General features: G+C 45.8%; 1 protein-coding gene across 3 annotated transcripts in view; it reads left to right on the top strand.

Annotated features, from left to right (window-relative positions):
* The window catches only part of FRMPD4 (FERM and PDZ domain containing 4), an 847457-nt gene that overhangs the window by 741213 nt on the left and 86908 nt on the right, over window positions 1-19336 (top strand). For all 3 annotated transcript variants that reach the window (XM_032880199.1, XM_032880201.1, XM_032880200.1), the window contains 2 exons: window positions 13586-13746; window positions 18819-18921. In XM_032880199.1, the coding sequence (XP_032736090.1) occupies window positions 13586-13746; window positions 18819-18921 (264 nt within the window). The remainder of the gene's footprint in view (window positions 1-13585; window positions 13747-18818; window positions 18922-19336) is intronic.

The following is a 19336-nucleotide window of genomic DNA, read 5'->3' as shown; positions in this document are numbered from 1 at the left end:
TATTCTACTTTCATCTCCTAGAATGTGGAGAGAATTTAAGAATTTTTCTTTTCCCAACCCAGGGTATCCCAGCTCCTATGCAAGTGGTAGATTTTAGAGCCTCCGACCTTTGCAGGAAGGATGTACTCTTGCTTACATAAAGGGTCTGGGGGTGGTATAGGGCAGCCTTCTAACATGGCTAACGGTTTTCTTCTTTAACCTCATTTGTCCTTGATACCGCTCGCTCTCCTAAACATTCTCCCTTATTACCCAGCAAGTAACACGTACAGTTGTCCCAAACACCAGTCTCTTTAATGTCTCTGTGGCTTTGCCTGCTCGTCCCTTGGATTGGAATGTAATTTCCTTCCTTATCCACCTGGTATTTACCTCCTCATATCTCTAGACTCTTCTCATGGTCATCTTCTCTGTGAGGTCCTTCCTGGTCCCCCTGACTGCCCTTGGCGTAGGCTGACTACCCCCATGGAATGTGCCCCCAGAGTATGGCTTATATCCTTCCTTGGCACCTGCCTCCAGCAATCTGCTGGACTCAGATGTTTTTATCTGTAGCTGCTCCTACTGGACTGGAATTTCCTTCAGGGCATAGAACCATGGAGAACTTCGCAGTCCATTGAACTACAACTTTTTTCAATAAAGGAATGAATGTATGAGTAGACCAATGGCAGGGAAACTATTCTCTCAAGACCATTCTACCTCTCTTCCCTCTGCCTGGGATCTTCTCCATGGCTAGCCTCCCAGCTGAATTCCTCATTTCATCCAGGTCTCAAAAGTTACCTCCTCGGAGAGGCCTCCGCTCCCGTCCCTTGCAACCCATCCACCCCCTTTCACACTGGATCCTGCTGTATTTTTTTTTTTTTTACGTAAAATCATATCAGCCACCAATAATATGAGATATGGTTTATGTTTGATTTTTATCACCTCCATCTCTCCACTAGAAGAGGGGCCAGCAAACTTTTTTTGTAAAGGACCAGGTAGGAAATATTTCAGGCTTTGTGGGCCAGAAAGCTTCTGTTACCATTAGAACTGCTGCCTTGGTAGCGTGAGAACAACCACAGTATATAAATAGAAGGGCATGGCTTTGCTCCAATAAAGCATTATTTATTAAAGCAGCCAGAGGCCAGATTTGGCCCATGGGCTACAGTTTGCTGCCACCTGAGCTAGAAGAGAAGCTTGTAAGTCTGAATCACAGCCATATCCGGGTACCAGACACAGAGAAAGGTTCCACTAAATAGTTGTTGAATTAAATAACAGAAGAGCCTGATTTTGACTGAATTTGCAAAGTCAGTGGCTGTTAGCCTGGGAGGAAAGGATAGACAAAAATCTTCCGGCTAGCCTGTGGATTCCTCTAAGTCATGAAAATGGCTGGTAAGTGGGTAATACTGACCAAAGATAGAAGTTTACTGAGAACTTCTACAGAGACAACCAGAGAAAATGCTTCAGTTAGGACAAAAGGAGATTGCTTTTCATTTAAATTAGGCAGTTAGAAATGAATTCTATGGCAGTCAATCCAGGAAGCTAAAGTCTTCATTGTATTTAAAGGTTTATATGTGGAAAATGCATTGCATCCAGAAAGAAGTATTTATTTAATAGGTATTTGGGATTTGTTTGTGCTTTAAGAACTGTTGGTGTAATGTAGGTATGGTTGATGTATTATAAATAGATATTAATTGAATAATTGATCTCAGTATTGCTCTCAGTGCAGAAATGCTTATTGCTCTTGGCTAAGCATTAGAACAGAAGTTCTAATCCTGTTTTTCCACTGGAGTCTGGATCAGGACGTTCCTCATCAGTGTCATTGCCAAGGGTGTGATTCCTAGGACTCAGCAGGTGTCTACATTGGAGAGAGGGATGGTGTGTTTGAATCCTGGCAGAGAGAATGGATAGATGGAGGCACAGATAAAGAAATCAGTGAGTCCCACTAAGGCACCCAGGGACTACCGACTAGCAGCACCTGGGACAGCACCACTACATGCTGTCGCCTGCAGGGACTGAAGCACCCATTGCACAGAGCAGGCAGAGAAGGAAGCAGGCCTGGATCTGGGACCTCAGGCAGAGCAGTTGAGTTCGTGTGCATGGAGCTTAAAAGAGGGGAAAATGAAGCAAACAAACAAAACTCAAAGCAGGAAAGGTGTGGAACCTTGGGCTGTAACATAGTTCGATATCTAAGGAAACTGAATTTACTCTAGGTAGGGGCTAAGAACAATTATTTTAATGCAGAAAAGATTAGGAGATCACAATTCCTTTTTTAATTTTTAAAGATTTTATTTGTTTGAGAGAGAGCAGAAGCAGGGGAAGGGACAAAGGGAGAGGGGCCCCCGATGCGGGGCTCGATCCTAGGACCCTGAGATCATGACCTGAGCTGAAGGCAGATGCTTAACTGACTGAGCCACCTAGGCGCCCCAGGAGACCACAATTTCTTGATTAAAATAGAACCGTTAGCTGAAACCTTTAATTCTGTGATTTCTTTGCCAGCTTCTTTTAACTTCTGTCAGACATTCTCAGTCATTAGGGGCACCTGGGTGGCTCAGTCGGTTAAGCATCCAGCTCGTGATTTTGGCTCAGGCCTTGATCTCTGGGTCATGAGATCAAGCTCCTGCACGGGGCTCTGTGCTCAGCGGGGAGTGCCCTTGAGATGTTCCCACTCTCCTGCCCCTTCCCCACTCACATGCTGGTTCTCTCTCCCTCTTTCTCTCAAATAAATAAATAAAACCTTTAAAAAAAAGAAAAAGTTCTTGGTCATCAAGGGACCCTTACCGCCTAATCACTTTTTCAAATCATTTGTGTAAAGATTATAAAATCTTGAAATTTACTAAGTGTGGCTAATCATCTCCCCAAAAGTATGTCCTTTTTAAAAATCAGTTTTAAAAAGTAGCCCCTGGGGGTGGGGGAGGGGCACCCCCTGCATCTTCAACCCTCTGCTTCCCCCACCTCCTGCTCTAAAGTGTGGATAGACTCCAATTTGATGCAAACAAATTTTCAGGCCTAAAGTGATGATTTTAACAGTTTGAGAAAGGCTTCATTCGTTGTTATCAAGTCTTTTGTTCAAAAGTGGATTTTCGTGTAGGTACAAAAAAATAATGGTGATCATTCAGGATGGAATGGTCTGCCCTGCCCTGCCCTGCCCTGTAATTCGTTACGCTCTGGAAATGACAGATACCAATTGAAGCTTAGAAAGATTTGGAGTGGTTAGCTTTCCAACCTCTAAAGGTTCAGTCTTTTGGAGCCCAAAGCAGGAACACACGTAATAACCATCAATTTGTCTGACCCAAACCTGGGGCCACTCTGTTTCATCTCGCTTGCTGGGATTCGCAAGGATTAGACAAGCAGAATGAAATGTACCATTTCCCATCGCATGTTAACTTCATTTGTAGGTTTCTAAACTTGATTCAGAATAGATTGGAACGTGAGAGCTGGGCTTTTTTTAAGAGCTGTGCTGAGCTTTGTAATATCCATGATTCTGTCTGTCATGTTTGCATATGTAAAACACTTTTTGGGCTCACACCATAAATCAGATTATACAGAACAGAAATCTCCACATTTTTTGCTTTTGTACTCCATTCCCATTATAGATTTTATTTATTTATTTCAGAGAGAGAGAGATAAGAGCACAGGCATGAATGGGGGCAGGGCAGGGGGAAGGCAGAGGGAAAAGCAGACTTCCTGCTGAGCAGAGATCGCTCCCCGGACCCTGGGACCATGATCAGAGCCAAAGGTTGACGCTTAACCTTAACAGTCTGAGCCACCCAGGCGCCCTCTATTCCTATTACCAAAAAAGGCTTTGAACATGTAAACTCCGAATATGTGTTAATTTATATGTAATTTATATATACACCCATGCCACTGTAAAGAGTATGTTATGGAAAGCATGAAGCACATGTGAAAAAGGTATTAAAATGGAATGTTTAACATGAGATGAGATGAAGACGGGGTATATTTTTTAATCACTTGTAAACACGCTGTTTTTGCTGCATTCCAAATTCTGTAATATTTTCATGACAGCAGCGTGATTGAGGATGCTTATTTATTTTTGAGCACCGTCGTTTACCACGTCATTGAATAAAAATTTGAGGGTCTGGGGCGCCTGGGTGGCTCAGTGGGTTGAAGCCTCTGCCTTCGGCTTAGGTCATGATCCCGGGGTCCTGGGATCGAGCCCCACATCGGGATCTCTGCTCAGCGGGGAGACTGCTTCCTCCTCTCTCTCTCTGCCTGCCTCTCTGCCTACTTGTGATCTGACTGTCAAATAAATAAATTAAAAAAAAAATTGAGGTTCTGTTTGCAAGTTCAGCTTATGGTTTTACTTGGTTTCACTCACTGTCATCGGAAGCAGAAACCTATCAAGAGGCAACAGGACAGAACGTCTCACCAGCTTGCTTACTGTTTTCCATTCTCATCTCTGCAAGTCAGTTTGCCGAGATTGGGCCAGAAAGCTTCCACGTTCCTTGTTGTCCCTCAGCTGTTCTCACAAACCAAATGGGAGATGTTACATGGTATTATATTTAACAAATGAGTTCGCACGCCACTGAAATGCTTCACTTGAGGATTTTTGAAAGGGTTGGAAAAATTCATTTCCAGGTTTTCAAAGGCTGCTGTTTTTATAGATATGTATTTGCATAATTTTCAATAAAACAAGCACATAATGGTAGCATCATTGTTAAACATCTGTTTCCCTGCATTCTTAACACACACCCAGATTTCTTTTAAAATTGAAGTTATTTTCTCCTTCATTATTCTGATAGCTCCTTTACTCCAAAGAGACAACCTCTGAAGGGCAAAAGATTTAAAGGCTTTGGTTCAAAACCAACCATTTTATTGACATGCTAAAGCACTTCGGTTTCTTTGGTTCCTTGGCTTGCGGTCAGTTCTTTCCAGAGGGCAGGCATCTCTAAATGTACCTAGAAGCCTTGTTTGTTCCAGTTGAAGCATCGACTCCACCAGTTTATAGTTTTCTCTGTTTGTGCCAGGATCAGAGCATCCTAATAATTGTCATTTTCTAATAGGGTCTGGTATCCTGTCGGCTCGGCAACCAGTGTTTTTCTTGTTCAAAGTGTTCTTCTATACGATCATACAAAATTCAGACTTCTCTTTGTTGAATTCTTTAAAATGTACTGTTGAGATATCCTTATTGAATGGCATTAAATCTGTAAATTAGCTTAAAGAGAGCCGAGATTTTCAAATTTAGTCTACCCATTAGGAAGTCCCGTTTATTTCAAACCCTCGTAAAATTCTCCAGGATGCTTCTAAACAGTTTGTGTCTTCTCAGTTAAGCATTCGGGATTCTGTTAGCTTCACGAGTACAGTGTAAGATTCCAAGCTTGACTAAACAGTTGGAAATCTTTAAATGCTCCTGCCGTGTTGTGGAATTGAGTGACAGTGGCCTGTGGAATTGATTAGTGAAGGTTGAGCTCTTCTGAACCCACAGTATGAATATTCATGAAGGCAGAAAGCATGAGACCCAGTATGTTATGTGAGCTGGAAATACATTATGTACAGTTATTTACTTTTATATTAAATTTAACTCCTCTTCAGTGGCGGCGTATGGTTGAGCCTTTTTGATCCCTGAGGTCAGAGGCTTGCCCAGATTTGCTTTCAAAAAATGGGTTTTGAGTGTAAAAATCCATAGATCGTGAAAGGGGTAGAATGCCCTGGACATTCTCGATTCAGGGGAGTTTCGATCCGTATTAGCAGGAGTTCCCAGATCTCCTAGCGTGATGTCACTGCTCAGGATGGTTTCTCTCCAGGCTTAGTCACTGCTCTTCCTGTTCTCCTCTCTCCTTCCTCTCAGAGCTTGTGTTTACTCACAGTTTCTGTTCTCTCACACAGCACATAGTAGTCATGTGTTGAAAGAAAATCAAGAAAATCACGTGTGAATATCATATTACACTCCTGCTGGTTGGCAATTCGAACATAATCACATCAATACTCAAACGTCCTCTGGATGTGTGCCAAGTTGAGATCTGAGTAGACCTCTCTGGTCTTCAGTGCACGGTCCTGCTCCAAGGTACCTTGCCCAAGACTGAGGAGGTCCCTGAAGTTCACGGGCTGCCATTTCTTTAGGCCCAACCTGTGGATCTTGGTGTTTTGCTAGACATAGCACCAATACCCGAAGTTTCTGCCACCTCACAGGACTGTTTGCCGTTGCCTCCTGAGTGGAGTTGCTCAGGGATGGTCACCAGCCTGTCTTCTTCATTAGACCCCGTAGAGGAACAAACTCAATGAGAAGCCAGCAAACACTTTTTTCAGGATGTCACTTTGGTACACACACATCACTGTAATCTGGACCTGCTGAAAACCTATCCTGTGGTCTCATCTACTTCCGGAGCTCCCTCAGTTGTCATCTGTTGACTTGAATAACCCATACTTCTGAGTTGTTGTAATTTTTTTTTCCTTCCTTCTTCTTGTTCTAGGGAATTTTGGTTTGCCTAACTTAGAACTTTTGTTCAGAACTTTTCTTATTAGGCTCCCTCACAGGCCACAGGAGGGCTTAGGAATTTTTACCCTTGCACTGCTACCCATGTGCAATCAGGGGTATAAGAAAGTCATGAAGAAGAGATTATAGCGTTCCTGTGGATGTCATGTCAACTGCGATAATGAGGCAGGGATTAGGGACAGTTTCCTTTGGAAGTGTCTGTCGTGTTTGTGAAATGTTAACATCCGGTCATAAATGGTGTGGACAATAGGGTTGGTAGAATCTGTGGCAAACTCTGGAATTCCAGGGGTTTTAACCAATAGAAATCACTGTGTAATGATTATATGAGTGAGCTTTTGGTGCCTAACAAGCATCTCCCAAATTCAGTGTCACGCCGTCATTACTTACTAGCTCGTATTTGGCCAGCTGCTCTAGGCTGGGGGTGCTGGGAAGCTCCACTCCACTTGGCTCCTTCCTGAGCTGCCAGCTCTGGTTTGTTCCATGTGCGTGGTGACAATAAAGGAGCAAGAGCACAAGACCAGCTACAAAGGTGTTTTTTGTTTGTCACACCTGGGCTCCGCCATGTGCCCGCTTTGTGCAGTGAGGTGTTAGCCGAGTCAAGGGACAGCGAAATGTGCACTGCGTGCAGTGGGAGGCTCTGAAAGGCATGTGGCGTAGGGTGGCCAGTCACATCCTGGGCTGCAAATGAAGAATAATTTAGTCGATCACAGAGACCAGTACTAGCGAGGTGAGCATGGAATATCTTGACGCGTAATGCTATCACGTGATCCCAGCAAAGTCACACTGACAATGGCCTTCTTGAGTAAAACTTGGGCACATCTGTTCATTCATACTTCTTTTCGTTCCAGTCTTACCTACCCATGTGTCCGACCTGCCACCATGTTCCTACAGATTTTAATTTTACAACATAAGTAATAACTTCCAAATTTAGTTTTTCCCACCAGGATCTTTCCCTTCCGCACATATTCCATAAAAGGACGTCACTGTCTCTAATAAGTGCATATAAAAATGGAATCACTTTGGGTTTTCTTATAGCATTCTATCTACCAGTCAAAGTAAGTTCTTGTGATATGCTGAGTGTATCTGTCTTTGACTTCTGTGGAGGAAGAAAGTCTCCCAACATTTTAGGAAAGCCCTTTCCTTTTGTTATGGGGGTGGGGGTTGAACAGCAAGATCACCATCATTCCTTTAAAATGAATCTGTCAGGAACAGGGTGATTATTCATTGAATCTCAGTGGGCACGTTTTCCATCTCAATTAACAGAGCCTGGATTTTTAGGTCTCTGATTCCTGGCCTGTGTGTGTGTGTGTGTGTGTGTGTGTGTGTGTATGTTGCAGAAGGTTGGGGGCTGGGACTGGAAGGTTGTGGAGCTCATCAGTTGTCTTCTTGCAGCGTTAGCATGAGAAATCACTGAAGCATGTCGAGCAGGTAAAAAAGGTGTTGCTTTCTCAGCTCATTGTGAAAGGACTCAAGCATCTTTATGAAAAATACTGCAAGGTGAGAGCCAAAAACATGCTTACCTTAATCCAAACCACCAAATGATGTTTCATGGGGGCACATTTTTGTATAGAGCCGTTCCTGCTGGAAAAAAGACAGGTTGATTATTTTTAGATAATTTATTCTGAAAATACCACCTGTTGCACAAGAATAATAATGCCATTGGAAGGTTATCCTCAAGTGCAAACAAAACAAGAAGAATGCAACATCAGAAACAAAAATGAAAATGCTGCAGCAAACACCAACCATAAAATACACGTTTGGTTATGGGTTTCAATGTTACTTGGGTGGGGAAAGAACAATGAAGGGATGTAGACCGATGTCACACTCTCTGTGGGCACAGCTGGTGGCAGCATCTCCATCTCCTCTGTCCCTTAGAACTTGAGTGGTGCTTCTCATTTTCCCCATGACGTGGGTTCCTTCCCAGAACTTAGAGTTCTAGAAACATGGCCAAGGAAAATTTACTGATTCCGTCCTTAGAGAGCCTGGATTTTATTTTTTTCTTTTTTGGTCTGTATTCTGGCATAGGACTGCCTTGTGTGTATCAACTTATACTTGTGTTTATTGTGTCATCGCACTTGATAAGATTTTTCAAATGAAAGTTCTCAGAGCTTAGCTATGATTTGGTGAGACATTTCATCGGGCGTTGGGCTATCGAGATTTGAAATGATACTGGATTTGTGTTCATATTTTAAGAGTGAATGTGTTCATAATATCTGAAATCTATTCCTTTCTATTCATTGACCTTGACAGATGAAAATAACACATCGCTTTTTTTTTTAAAGATTTTATTTATTTATTTGACAGATAGAGATCACAAGTAGGCAGAGAAGCAGGCAGAGAGAGAGGGGAAAGCAGGCTCCCTGCCGAGCAGAGAGCCTGATGTGGGGCTCCATCCCAGGACCCTGAGATCATGACCTGAGCTGAAGGCAGAGGCTTAACCCACTGGGCCACCCAGACGCCCCGACATTGCTTTTTTTTTTTTTTTTTTAAAGATTTTATTTATTTATTTATTTGACAGAGAGAGAGAAAGAGAGGGAAAGCACAAGCAGGAGGAACAGCAGGCAGAGGGAGAAGCAGGCTCCCTGCTGAATGGGGAGCCCAATGTGGGGCTCGATCCCAGGACCCCGGGATCATGACCTGAGCCGAAGGCAGAGGCTTAATCCACTGGGCCACCCAGACGCCCCATGCCAGACATTTTGCTAAATGCTTCACTTCTATTCATTCATTTCATCTTTGCAGCTGTCCTAAGCCATGGTGACTGCTCATATTGCTATTATGCAGATGGAGAAACTGAGGCACAGAGTCAGGAAGTAGTTCTTTCATGTCACACTGCTAGGAAGTGGGGGCGGGAGCTGCAGGGTTGGGCTTCAGAGAGTCCGGCTACAAAATCTGCCCGCAAACGACCCTATCAGTCTCACACTTGCCCTGTACTTGGGCAGGACCATTTGTGTGTTTCTTGTGGAAACCGTAAAGGGTTAGCTGTTCGCAACCAAAATGGCTCCTGCGATTTGCACACATCGGGACGTAAGAGTTGCACTAGATGATGTGCTGATATGTCCTTCCTCACTTCAATGTCCTCTGTGAGCAGGAAGGTGGTTTCAGAATAGGAATCCCAGCCCTGTTGAAGTGGCCTCCAAATGTGTTAAAAACCCAGCGATTTCTTGCCATCCCCGCCGCTCTCACTCTGGTCCAGGCCCCCACGTATTTTGTCAGGATGGACGCCACGGGCCCTGTAAAAGCACTCCCTGCCCCCTGCCCTGCCCAGCTTCCTCCTGTCTGTTCTCGGTAAGGGCCGCTCGCAATCACTTCTCTACTCGTAACCTTTCAAAGGCTGCCTGTTTCACTCAGCACAAAACACAAAGCCCCTCCAAGAGCCTGTGTCTCACACACACACACACACACACACACACACACACACACAGGTCCTTTATTTACCTCTGAGTCCCTCAGCACCTCCCCATCGTCCTACCGCTGGCTTCCCCACTGTCCCTTAGGCACACTCTCCCTAGGCACAGCCTGTCTCAGGACCTTTGCCCCTAGAGGTCCCTGTCCCTGAAATACTCCTCCTCCCCCAGATATTTATCCGACCCCCGCTAGAAGCCCAAAGTGTCCCCTTCCGGCATTATTTTTCTCCACATGCTTATAAAGACCTGATATGCGATACATTTTCCTAATTTCTTAGCTCAGAATACCAGAGTGAACATTTTATTATTTTTATTTGGCTTTGATTCCTATTGTGTCCCTGGAAGCGAGAAGCCTGTGGGCGTTCAATAAGTATTTGTTGACTAAATGAATGCATTATGGAGTTGTTTCGGAGAATTAAATGAACTAACATATGGAAATAATTTCAAAAATTGCTTAGCATGAAATTAGTGTTTAATAAATGTCAGGTATTCATAAGATAATAATATTAGTTATTGAATGAATGATGATTAAAAGTTGGAGACTATTACTTTATCATGTGGTGGCAAGAGGATAGTCAAGATATAAATGCTTTAAATATCCTAACTTACATTTGCAGTAGAGGCTGGAGGAGGTGGTCTAGGGCATGATTTGTGCTCTCTTGTCCTACTACCCAGAAGGAGAGCTAGATGCCACATTTCCCTGAGCAGGAAGTGGTCCCCAGTCCTCGGTACACTTTGGAATCACCAGGGGATTCTTTCAAGATTAATCCTGCCTCGTACCCTCAGATATTCTGATATGATTGGTGTGGAGGGAAACCTGGGCATTAGGACTTTTGAATCCTCTCCGGGTGATTCTGATGTGCCGCCAAGGTTGGAAACCTGTGCCAGAAGCTTTGCACCGACTGGCAGTGGCACGGGGAAAAGCTTTCCCCGGTCCCTTTCTACACTTGGAACGGGAAGTTTGGCCTCCGGGGTCCAGGCCTGTGTTCTGCCACGCGGGACACCATGAGCAGGTCAGTTCACTTCCACCACCACCTTCATTTAGAAGATGTCTCCTGTGGGTCATGGTGCAAATGACTAGCGTAAGGCCCGACCCTAAAACTATGGGTATCCCCTTCCCTTTTTTCCCCGTTACTCCATCTGGGGCTAGCAGGAGAGCCCCATTTACAAAGGTAGCCTAAGAACAGCGTGCTCTGAGGGATGCCTGGGTGGCTCAGTCCGTCAGAGGTCTGCCTTTGGCTCGAGTCATGATCCCGGAGTCCGGGGATAGAGTCCTGGATCGGGCTCCCTGCTCAGTAGGGAGCCTGCTTCCCCGTCTGCCTGCAGCTCCCACCTCCCTTCATCTCACGTGTGTGACCTGCCCTTGTAGGCACATCTAAACTCTGGGTCCAGAGAGACCGCCCCTCCCCGTTGACCCTACGATGCAGTCACTCTGAGCCCGCACACGTCTAGGATGGCGGTGGGACGTTGGGATGGGACACCACCAAGTCCAGTTTCTTGGGTGCGTGACCCAGGCAGTAACACGGGGCCCTGACCTGGGTTTCACGTTCTGCTGTCTTAAAGTTCGGAATTAGGTTTGGGTGACAGTGTCTGCATTTTGGTTTTGCACTGTCAGTGCAGATTATGTAGCTGGTCAAGCGTGTGACACTTAGGAGACCTGGTGTGAGTTGCACCTGGCTTACCTCTGAGAATCGTGTGACCTTGACCCAGTTACTCTTCTGTGTTTGGCGTTTGCACTGAGGAGGTCGTGGGGTCAAACTGCCGTTCCTGTGGGGTGTTCTGAAGATAAAATCGGGTAACAGATGAGTGTCAGCGTGCAACGTGTAACACGTTAGCTCTCGACGAACACTTCTCTTTTTCTGAGCCTTTCAGACTGCGAGCTGCTAAATCGAAGACACGTCCTTTCTGAGTAAAGGGGAATTTTAAACTTTTATTTTCTTAGTCGGTGGTACATGCCTAGAGGACAGATCCTGGAGGGTTTCCATTCGTTCTTCTCAACTCTTATTAATTACACAAAAGGACCACAGAATTCGTCCTTCTCAATCTTCTTTTTTTTTTCCCCATTTGAACAATATGTTGTCCACATGGCATATAGAATAGCATGTTTCAAGGTATTTCAAAATGATCTTCTTTTCCTTATCGAACATTAGAGAGGAAAAAAATTGAAGTCCACGTCATTGAAATAACAGTGCCTGCATTCCTTACAGGAGGGCGCTGGTGTTCAGACTAATAGCTCTTTGCTCACAAAAGGCTACACTGGCTATAGTCTGTGAGCGAAGCCTTCATGGAGAGTCCGGGGAGTTGGGGTTTGACCCGACACTCCGGCATATGAGGCGTGGGCCCTGGGAGCCAATAAGCCACTATTGGCTTCGGCTTCCTTCCTGGGATAATGCAGATGGTAACACCGGCCTCGTTATTCCCAGATCGTTTGGTGCATCAAATACGATATTTGTGGATGCATTTTGAAAATTTTTGAATGCCATACCTATTTTGAGTTTAAATGATGTTTTTTAAAAGATTTTATTTGTCCATTTGACAGAGAGAGAGAGAGAAAGAGACCACAAGTGGTGGGGAGGGGCACAGGGAGAGGAAGAAGCAGGCTCCCTGCTGAGCAGGGAGCCCATCGCGGGGCTCCACCCCAGGACCCCCGGGATCATGACGGGAGCCGAAGACAGACACTTAATTCGCTGAGCCACCCAGGCGCCCCTTGAGTTTAAATTACTGATAAAACTTCTGAAGTTAGGTGTGAACAAAGAGATTCATTTAAATCAGCTGAAAATTTCTCCAGAATATAAATGCCAGGAGTTAGTTTCCCATCTTTTTTGGAAAGGGGAAATGTGTTCGACCCCAGAATAACCTATCACCGCCCATATGATTCCCATCCCTTCCGTTTCACGGGAGCCAGAAGCCGTAGATGCTTCTTCCTAAATATCCGTAATCTTCTGAGCTTCTCTCTCGGCATATCAGTTATAAATCGGTAGTGTTCCGCAGACAGTTCTCGCTCGACATGTTCATTCAGTGATTGATCGTGAATCCGCTCTGTGACAGCGGCTGCGCTAGGCAGCGGGGATGAGTCCGTTAACAAAACAAACTTCCTTGTCCTCATGGGGCTTCCACTCTAGGACTGTGGACAGCAAAACAATTTTTTTTTTAAAAAGTGTGTTCTATAGCTCATTAGCAAGTGATTAGTGCTATGAGTGAAAATGTAGAAGAGGAGGGCGCCTGGGTGGCTCAGTGGGTTAAAGCCGCTGCCTTCCGCTCAGGTCATGATCTCAGGGTCCTGGGATCGAGCCCCACATCGGGCTCTCTGCTCAGTGGGGAGCCTGCTCCCCGCCCACCCCCCACCTGCTTGTGATCTCTCTCTTTCTGTTAAATAAATAAAATCTTCTAAAAAAATGTAGAAGAGGGTAAAGGGGTTGTGGGTGTGGGGGACCAGGCTTGCGGTGTATGTGGCTAGAGGGTCACACCAGAGCAGACCAGAGAGTGGGTAGGGGGATCCACACCCATAGAGTGGTAGGATCAGCATTTCCGCTTGGGGGAACAGCCATTGCAATCGCCGAATGCTGAAATGGGTCTGGTGTTTTCAAGAGATTAAGGAGGGGACACAAGAAGCGTAACTGTGTGCCTTCCCACGTCTTCCCCAGGCTCTCCCAAACCGAATAGAAAGTTTGGAAAGGAGAGGGAGAATGTGATTGCCAAGCCATTGCCAAACACTTACACTAACACCTTTTTTCCATTGTGTGTGCTTTTCCCACAGTCACATGATGCAGGGCATCCCATTTGACGACCCTCGGTTGGAAAGCTGCCAGATCCTCCCTCCGGCCCCTCGGAGGGTGGAGATGAGGAGGGACCCCGTACTGGGGTTTGGTTTTGTGGCCGGGAGTGAGAAGCCGGTGGTCGTTCGCTCCGTAACACCAGGTAAGCACCCTGCCCGCTCCTGGTCTCCTGGGGTCACCTACCACACCCTGCACCAGCGACTGTCACTGAGTCCCATAGGTTTCGTACCATTCCACGTTGAGCTGTGGAGCCTTGTGGAGTTTTTCCAACATCAGGCTAGAGTCAGACCGCCAGAGAGACACAAAGGGCTCTGTAGACTGGGTTTCAACTGCCAAATGCATCATATCTTTTGACTTCGGAAAACACGGATCTATCATTTGTAACCATGGAAATGACCTACTTCTTAAAGTATGAATGCACATCAAAAGAGACAGGCGCTGTGCTGTATTTCGGTAAGTTCACGATTAAACTCCTTAGTGAACAAAAGCAGAAAGTGGCATGAAGTCACAGAAGGATTTTAGTCATCGGAGCGCTTGGATTGTGTTCTGAGGATGTACTCTTCTCCCCCCACTGGCCGCGGAATATAGTTCTCTACCCCGCTGTTGCCAGGCTGGACCAGGTTGCTGACTTTGGCCAATGGCCTATTAGCAGGGATGACACTCAGAGGCTTGACAAGTGCTTATACTGTTGACCTTCTCTATTGGATTTCTGTCATGGGAGTGGCAGGAGAGTTTCCCTCAAGAGGCTCTTACCTTTTCAGCCTGTCTGTGCTCACCCGAAAGGCCCATAGCCCGAGAAGAAGTGACCATCAGACAGCCTACTGAATCGGACGCTAGTTCGTCATCCAGTAATGGCTGACTGATCACCAATGGGACAATTCCCGGCATCCCTCAGTAGGAGCCAGTCATTAATGTCCTCTGCCTCAGGCTTTCTTATTAGACTCTACAGATGTCCGACATCCACACAGTTGAAAATAATGCCCTTAGGAGGCAATTACCTGAAGTGGGCCGCCCTGGCCTTTCCAGAAACAAGGCTCTTTGATTGATTTCTTTTTTCATGATATGTATTTATGAGTTTATCTTAATGGACTTGTATTGGATTTATTTTCACACAAAAGGAAATTGCCTTCCATACTATTCCTTCTCAGGATTTGGCAAATCACGGACAGAGCTCAGGAGAACAGTCCTGTGGTGAGGAGCACAGCCTCTGGCAACGGACTGCCCAAGTTTGACGGCTTTGGAGCTCACCTCTGCCCCCGTTAGAAGTGTTGAGCTTCCATGTTAATTCCTTGCATTTCAGTTTGATGGACACTTATCTGCGTCCTCTGGATAATGGGGCTCATGCTCATATCTATCTTCAAGGGCTCGGGACAGAATGAAACACATTCTAAGAGTGCAGGTAGCTTTTCTCCATCCCTGCATCTTTATGCTTACTGTTCCGGCCACCAGCGCCCCTGCGTCCCTGGTCACCATGCCTCACAAAATTGAAGGAATCGGGGACTTTGCTCTTAGCCAGGGAAAAGGATGCCAAACCTGTCAAGATCAAGAAAAATAAGGATCATGTGAAGTTCAAAGTCCAGTGCAGCAGAAACCTTTATACCCTGATCATCCCAGACAAAGAGAAGGCAGCCACGTGACGCTGTCCCTGTCCCCAGATTTGGCAGTGAAGAAGCCAAAATGAAGCTGGTACACTGATTGGAACTGTATTAAAATTTTAAAAGCTCAAAAAGTAAATAAATACATAAAAGAGCGCCAAGTACCTCCTTCTCATTTCAAAGATATTTATTGTTATTATTACTAAACTCTAAAATATTTGGGCTACTGAGTCTGCCAGTTAAGGAGAATGAAAGGCATCTAGTGCACGGTAGAGGTCTCAAAAGTTGATTGCATTTTTCATTTTTTTGACATCATATAGTCCAGGGTAAGCCCTGTGACCACAGTCAACCACCTTACAGACTCGTACAGGGAAGAATTGGCTTTCTTTTCTCTCCCACCACTGCCTCACCACACAACCTGTTCCTGTTTGCCAAGCTTCCTCTTTTCTTTTATTTTTTATTTTTTATTTATTTATTTGACAGGGAGAGAGAGATCACAAGTAGGCAGAGAGGCAGGCAGAGAGAGGGGGGGAAGCAGGCTCACTGCTGAGCAGAGAGCCCAATGTGGGGCTCGATCCCAGGACCCTGAGATCAGGACCTGAGCCGAAGGCAGAGGCTTTAACCCACTGAGCCACCCAGGTGTCCCAAGCTTCCTCTTTTCTTAGCTGTAGGTCCTACCTCAGTTCTCTGTATGGCATCGTTGAGCTTGACGCGGCTGAGAATTGTATTACTAAAATGAAAGAGATTTGTCGCCTACTGTGATAACAAAATAATACACCCGCATTGTGAAAAACATACAATATAGATCATATAGAGGAGAAAGTTAAAAAAACAGAATCACCTGAGCTCCTACTACTCAGGGCGAGCCATTTTTTTTTTTTAAGATTTTATTTATTTATTAGAGAAAGAGAAAGAGACCGTGCGAGAGAGAACACAAGCACAGGAAGTGGGAGAGGGAGAAACAGGCTTCCCGCTGAGCAGGGAGCCCGATGTGGGGCTCGATTCCAGGACCCTGGGATCATGACCTGAGCCAAAGGCAGACACTTAACGACTGAGCCACCCAGGCGCCCCTAGGGCGAACCATTATTGTGTATGTAGAGGAGAAAAGTCTGTGTATGAGGGTGCGTACATTATATGTCATACGCATGAGCTATATAATGTAGGGTAGGTGTGTGTGCACACATCCTTTCCTGAGTGGGGTGACATTGAGCTGCTGCTTTCTGATAGAGGGACACTAACATCTCTGGTTCTGAGATTCTCTTAAAGAGGAGTCCTCCCCAGAGCAGGCAGGAGATCTGAGTGTTGTTCTAGGTTTTCCTGTATTGCTTCATCGTTCCTTTAACCTCTTCCGTTCCTTGCCCTTGACTCTCCTGAGTCAGACACTGACACTTCATTTTCGACAATTTTGAGAACAGTGGACAAAAGTGAAACAGGTCAAAGATTACCATTTCCGATCATTTTGGGGTGTGAAAATAGTGGTCCAATAAATTGTGGCTTTCATAAAAATGACTCTGCTGAGGTCTCAGATGATTTCTGTGGCCTGACTAGATTTTCTGTACCAGACACCCCAGCCTTCAGAGTATGGGGCACGAAACAGTTCTCTGAAAGGAGCTGTGTCTTGCTTCCCTCTGAAATTCTTGTTTAAGTTGCTTGATTAAACGAGAATATTTCCATTTGGCCAAAAAGCCTGGGTCAGATGTAAAAGTATTGCCTATTAATCGGCAAGTGGTTTTCGCAGGAAAGTAGTTAACGTCCATCAGCCAATCCGTGTGAACATTTTTCAGTATTTGATCAGCATCTGATTTCTAACCATTTGTTGGACTGAATTTGCGCGAATGTTTGCAGATAATCCAACAGTTCTATAAACTCTCTTAAGTGATTTTCAGAATTTCGTATGTGTGCAAACACTGAATTCTCAGTTCCCACATCTTGAAATGAATATTTTTCTATCACGATATGAGGAAATATTAAGGTTTTCTCTACTGTTTTACTACTCAGAAAGAAGATTCATTTATGCTCCAGCTTCAGTGACGCATATGCCAAGTGTCGGGGTGGGTGGGAAGCATCTGAATTCCTTTGAGAACCCATATCTAGCTGTGAAGTGCTCATTTCAATTACTGAATAAAGTCATCGCAATAATATTTGAGAGATCATCTTTCAGCTGCACCTATGACCTAGTGACAGACCTGGAAGTAAAATGAAAATTATAGTACCCTATCAATATTTGGGAGGTAATTACATTAAACATGGAGGTAGTTGAAATATCCATTTATAGGTTTTATTTGATACTGATGTATGCTTTCTGCAGTTGTGGCTTTAAGTTTATATGTCAGGAGACCTGACAGTGACCAGTTTTTCAATTATAGGAGCACGTTCAAAAGAGATGCGGGTCACCCTGAACTTGACCGAGTCCACAGACCTAAGCTGCAGCCGGGTTCTATCCTTTAAGCCATTTCTTCAACCTGTGTGAGCCTGGGGTCTCTCATTCTATGAAAGGGATTGTAAGTGTCATTGGGATTCTAGGCAAGGCAGCTAGGCCCTTGGTATGTAATAAATGGTATGTAATAAATGCCCAGCAAATATTAGCTCCCTGCCTCCTTGCAAAAACCAATGGAAAAGACTATGATGGACCAAGACAAACCCAAGAGTCCTCTGTCATCTCGGGCGAGCACGGGCACATGCACCCAGGCTCGGTCCCTGCCACGGTCCCAGCCACAGAAGGGACCAAACGACCTCACCCCCCAGCTGATACGACTGTCTGCTGCTTTCTGAACAATCCCAGCTTTAGCTCTGCTTCCTTGCCCCCACCTTTTAGACAAGAATCACGAAGATGCCCCCACTTCTTGAGCCTCCCCAGAAGCACATAACACAGGCCCCATCCTGTCAGTCCTTCCTCCAACGGGCTTGCTGCCTCCCGGTTGCCGACAGTATGGGGCCTCCCTAGTTGGACTGAGTAAGTAAATGCAGCTTTGTTCAGGTCCCTGTGTGCCCCGGTACTTTGGCTGCAGGCCATCTGCACAGATGGGTGGCCATCCCTTTGGGGCAACACCTTCTTTTTGGGGCTTCCACACCAGTATACTCAGTTGACCAGCAGTGTCTGGAGCCCTTGGGAGCTGGTGAGAAGCGCTTTACCTCCCCGTCGCTACTCCGAATCTATGGAATCAGCCTGCAGGGTGCCACGGTCCCCGGCCTTGCGCGTGTCCGTTCAAGTGTGCGGTTTTCCTAGGCCGCTGTGTCTCAAGCCTGCCGGGAAAGTGCTAGAGAAATGCCAGTGCCTGCTTCCCCACCTCCAACGATTCTGATTTAATTGGCCGGGGTGTAGCCTGAGCCTCTGGAGTTTATCCAGAACTCCCCAGTTCCTTCTCTCTCTCTCTCTTTTTAAATAAGCTCTACTCCCAACATGGGGCTTGATCTCATGACCCTGAGACCAAGATTCACGTGCTCCACCGACCAAACCGGAGAGGCACCCCTCCCCAGGTCTCTCTAACGTGCCACCTGGGTTGAGTTTTGTTTTGGCGGACAGCGCCAGGTGCTGACGATGAGCCGTGACAGGGCGAGGAGGACACGGATGGATCGGCGATGGTCTTCTCACCTGCGCTTCGCTCTCCTTTGTCTCCAGGTGGCCCCTCCGAAGGCAAGCTGATCCCGGGAGATCAGATTGTAATGATTAACGATGAGCCGGTCAGCGCTGCGCCGAGGGAGCGGGTCATCGACCTGGTCAGGTGCGTGACTCCCTCCCCTGGGCCCTGTTCTGCTGCGAGGGCTGATACGCAGCTCTGAGACCTCCTCCTGTGAAGGAATGGCTTCCTGTGAGCCAGTGAAGGGCAGTAACACGAGCCCACGTGTTCACCTTGACAGTGCTGGCGACACTGACCTCTAACCTAAAAACGCATGCCCCCTAAGCACCGAACACCCAATCGCCCGTTCTCTGTTAACTGCCAAGGTGCCTGTGCTTCAGCTGGAGTGTTCTTTGACTCTTACTTTCATTGCTATATCCAAAGGTTGCATTTTCCCCCCTTCCAGCCTTACTGACACATTGATATTGCCTAATCGAAGAGGTCAAAATGCAATACCCAAATTCCATATAAGTGAAGAGTAATTTTATATAATTCCATGGATATGCAAACACAGAGCTCA

Source organism: Lontra canadensis, unplaced genomic scaffold (assembly GCF_010015895.1).
Source record: "Lontra canadensis isolate GAN:19392208 unplaced genomic scaffold, GSC_riverotter_1.0 scaffold68, whole genome shotgun sequence".
Taxonomy (NCBI): Eukaryota; Metazoa; Chordata; class Mammalia; order Carnivora; family Mustelidae; genus Lontra; species Lontra canadensis.
The sequence above is the reverse complement of the archived record's forward strand: the minus strand, read 5'-3'. Positions and strand labels throughout refer to the sequence as shown.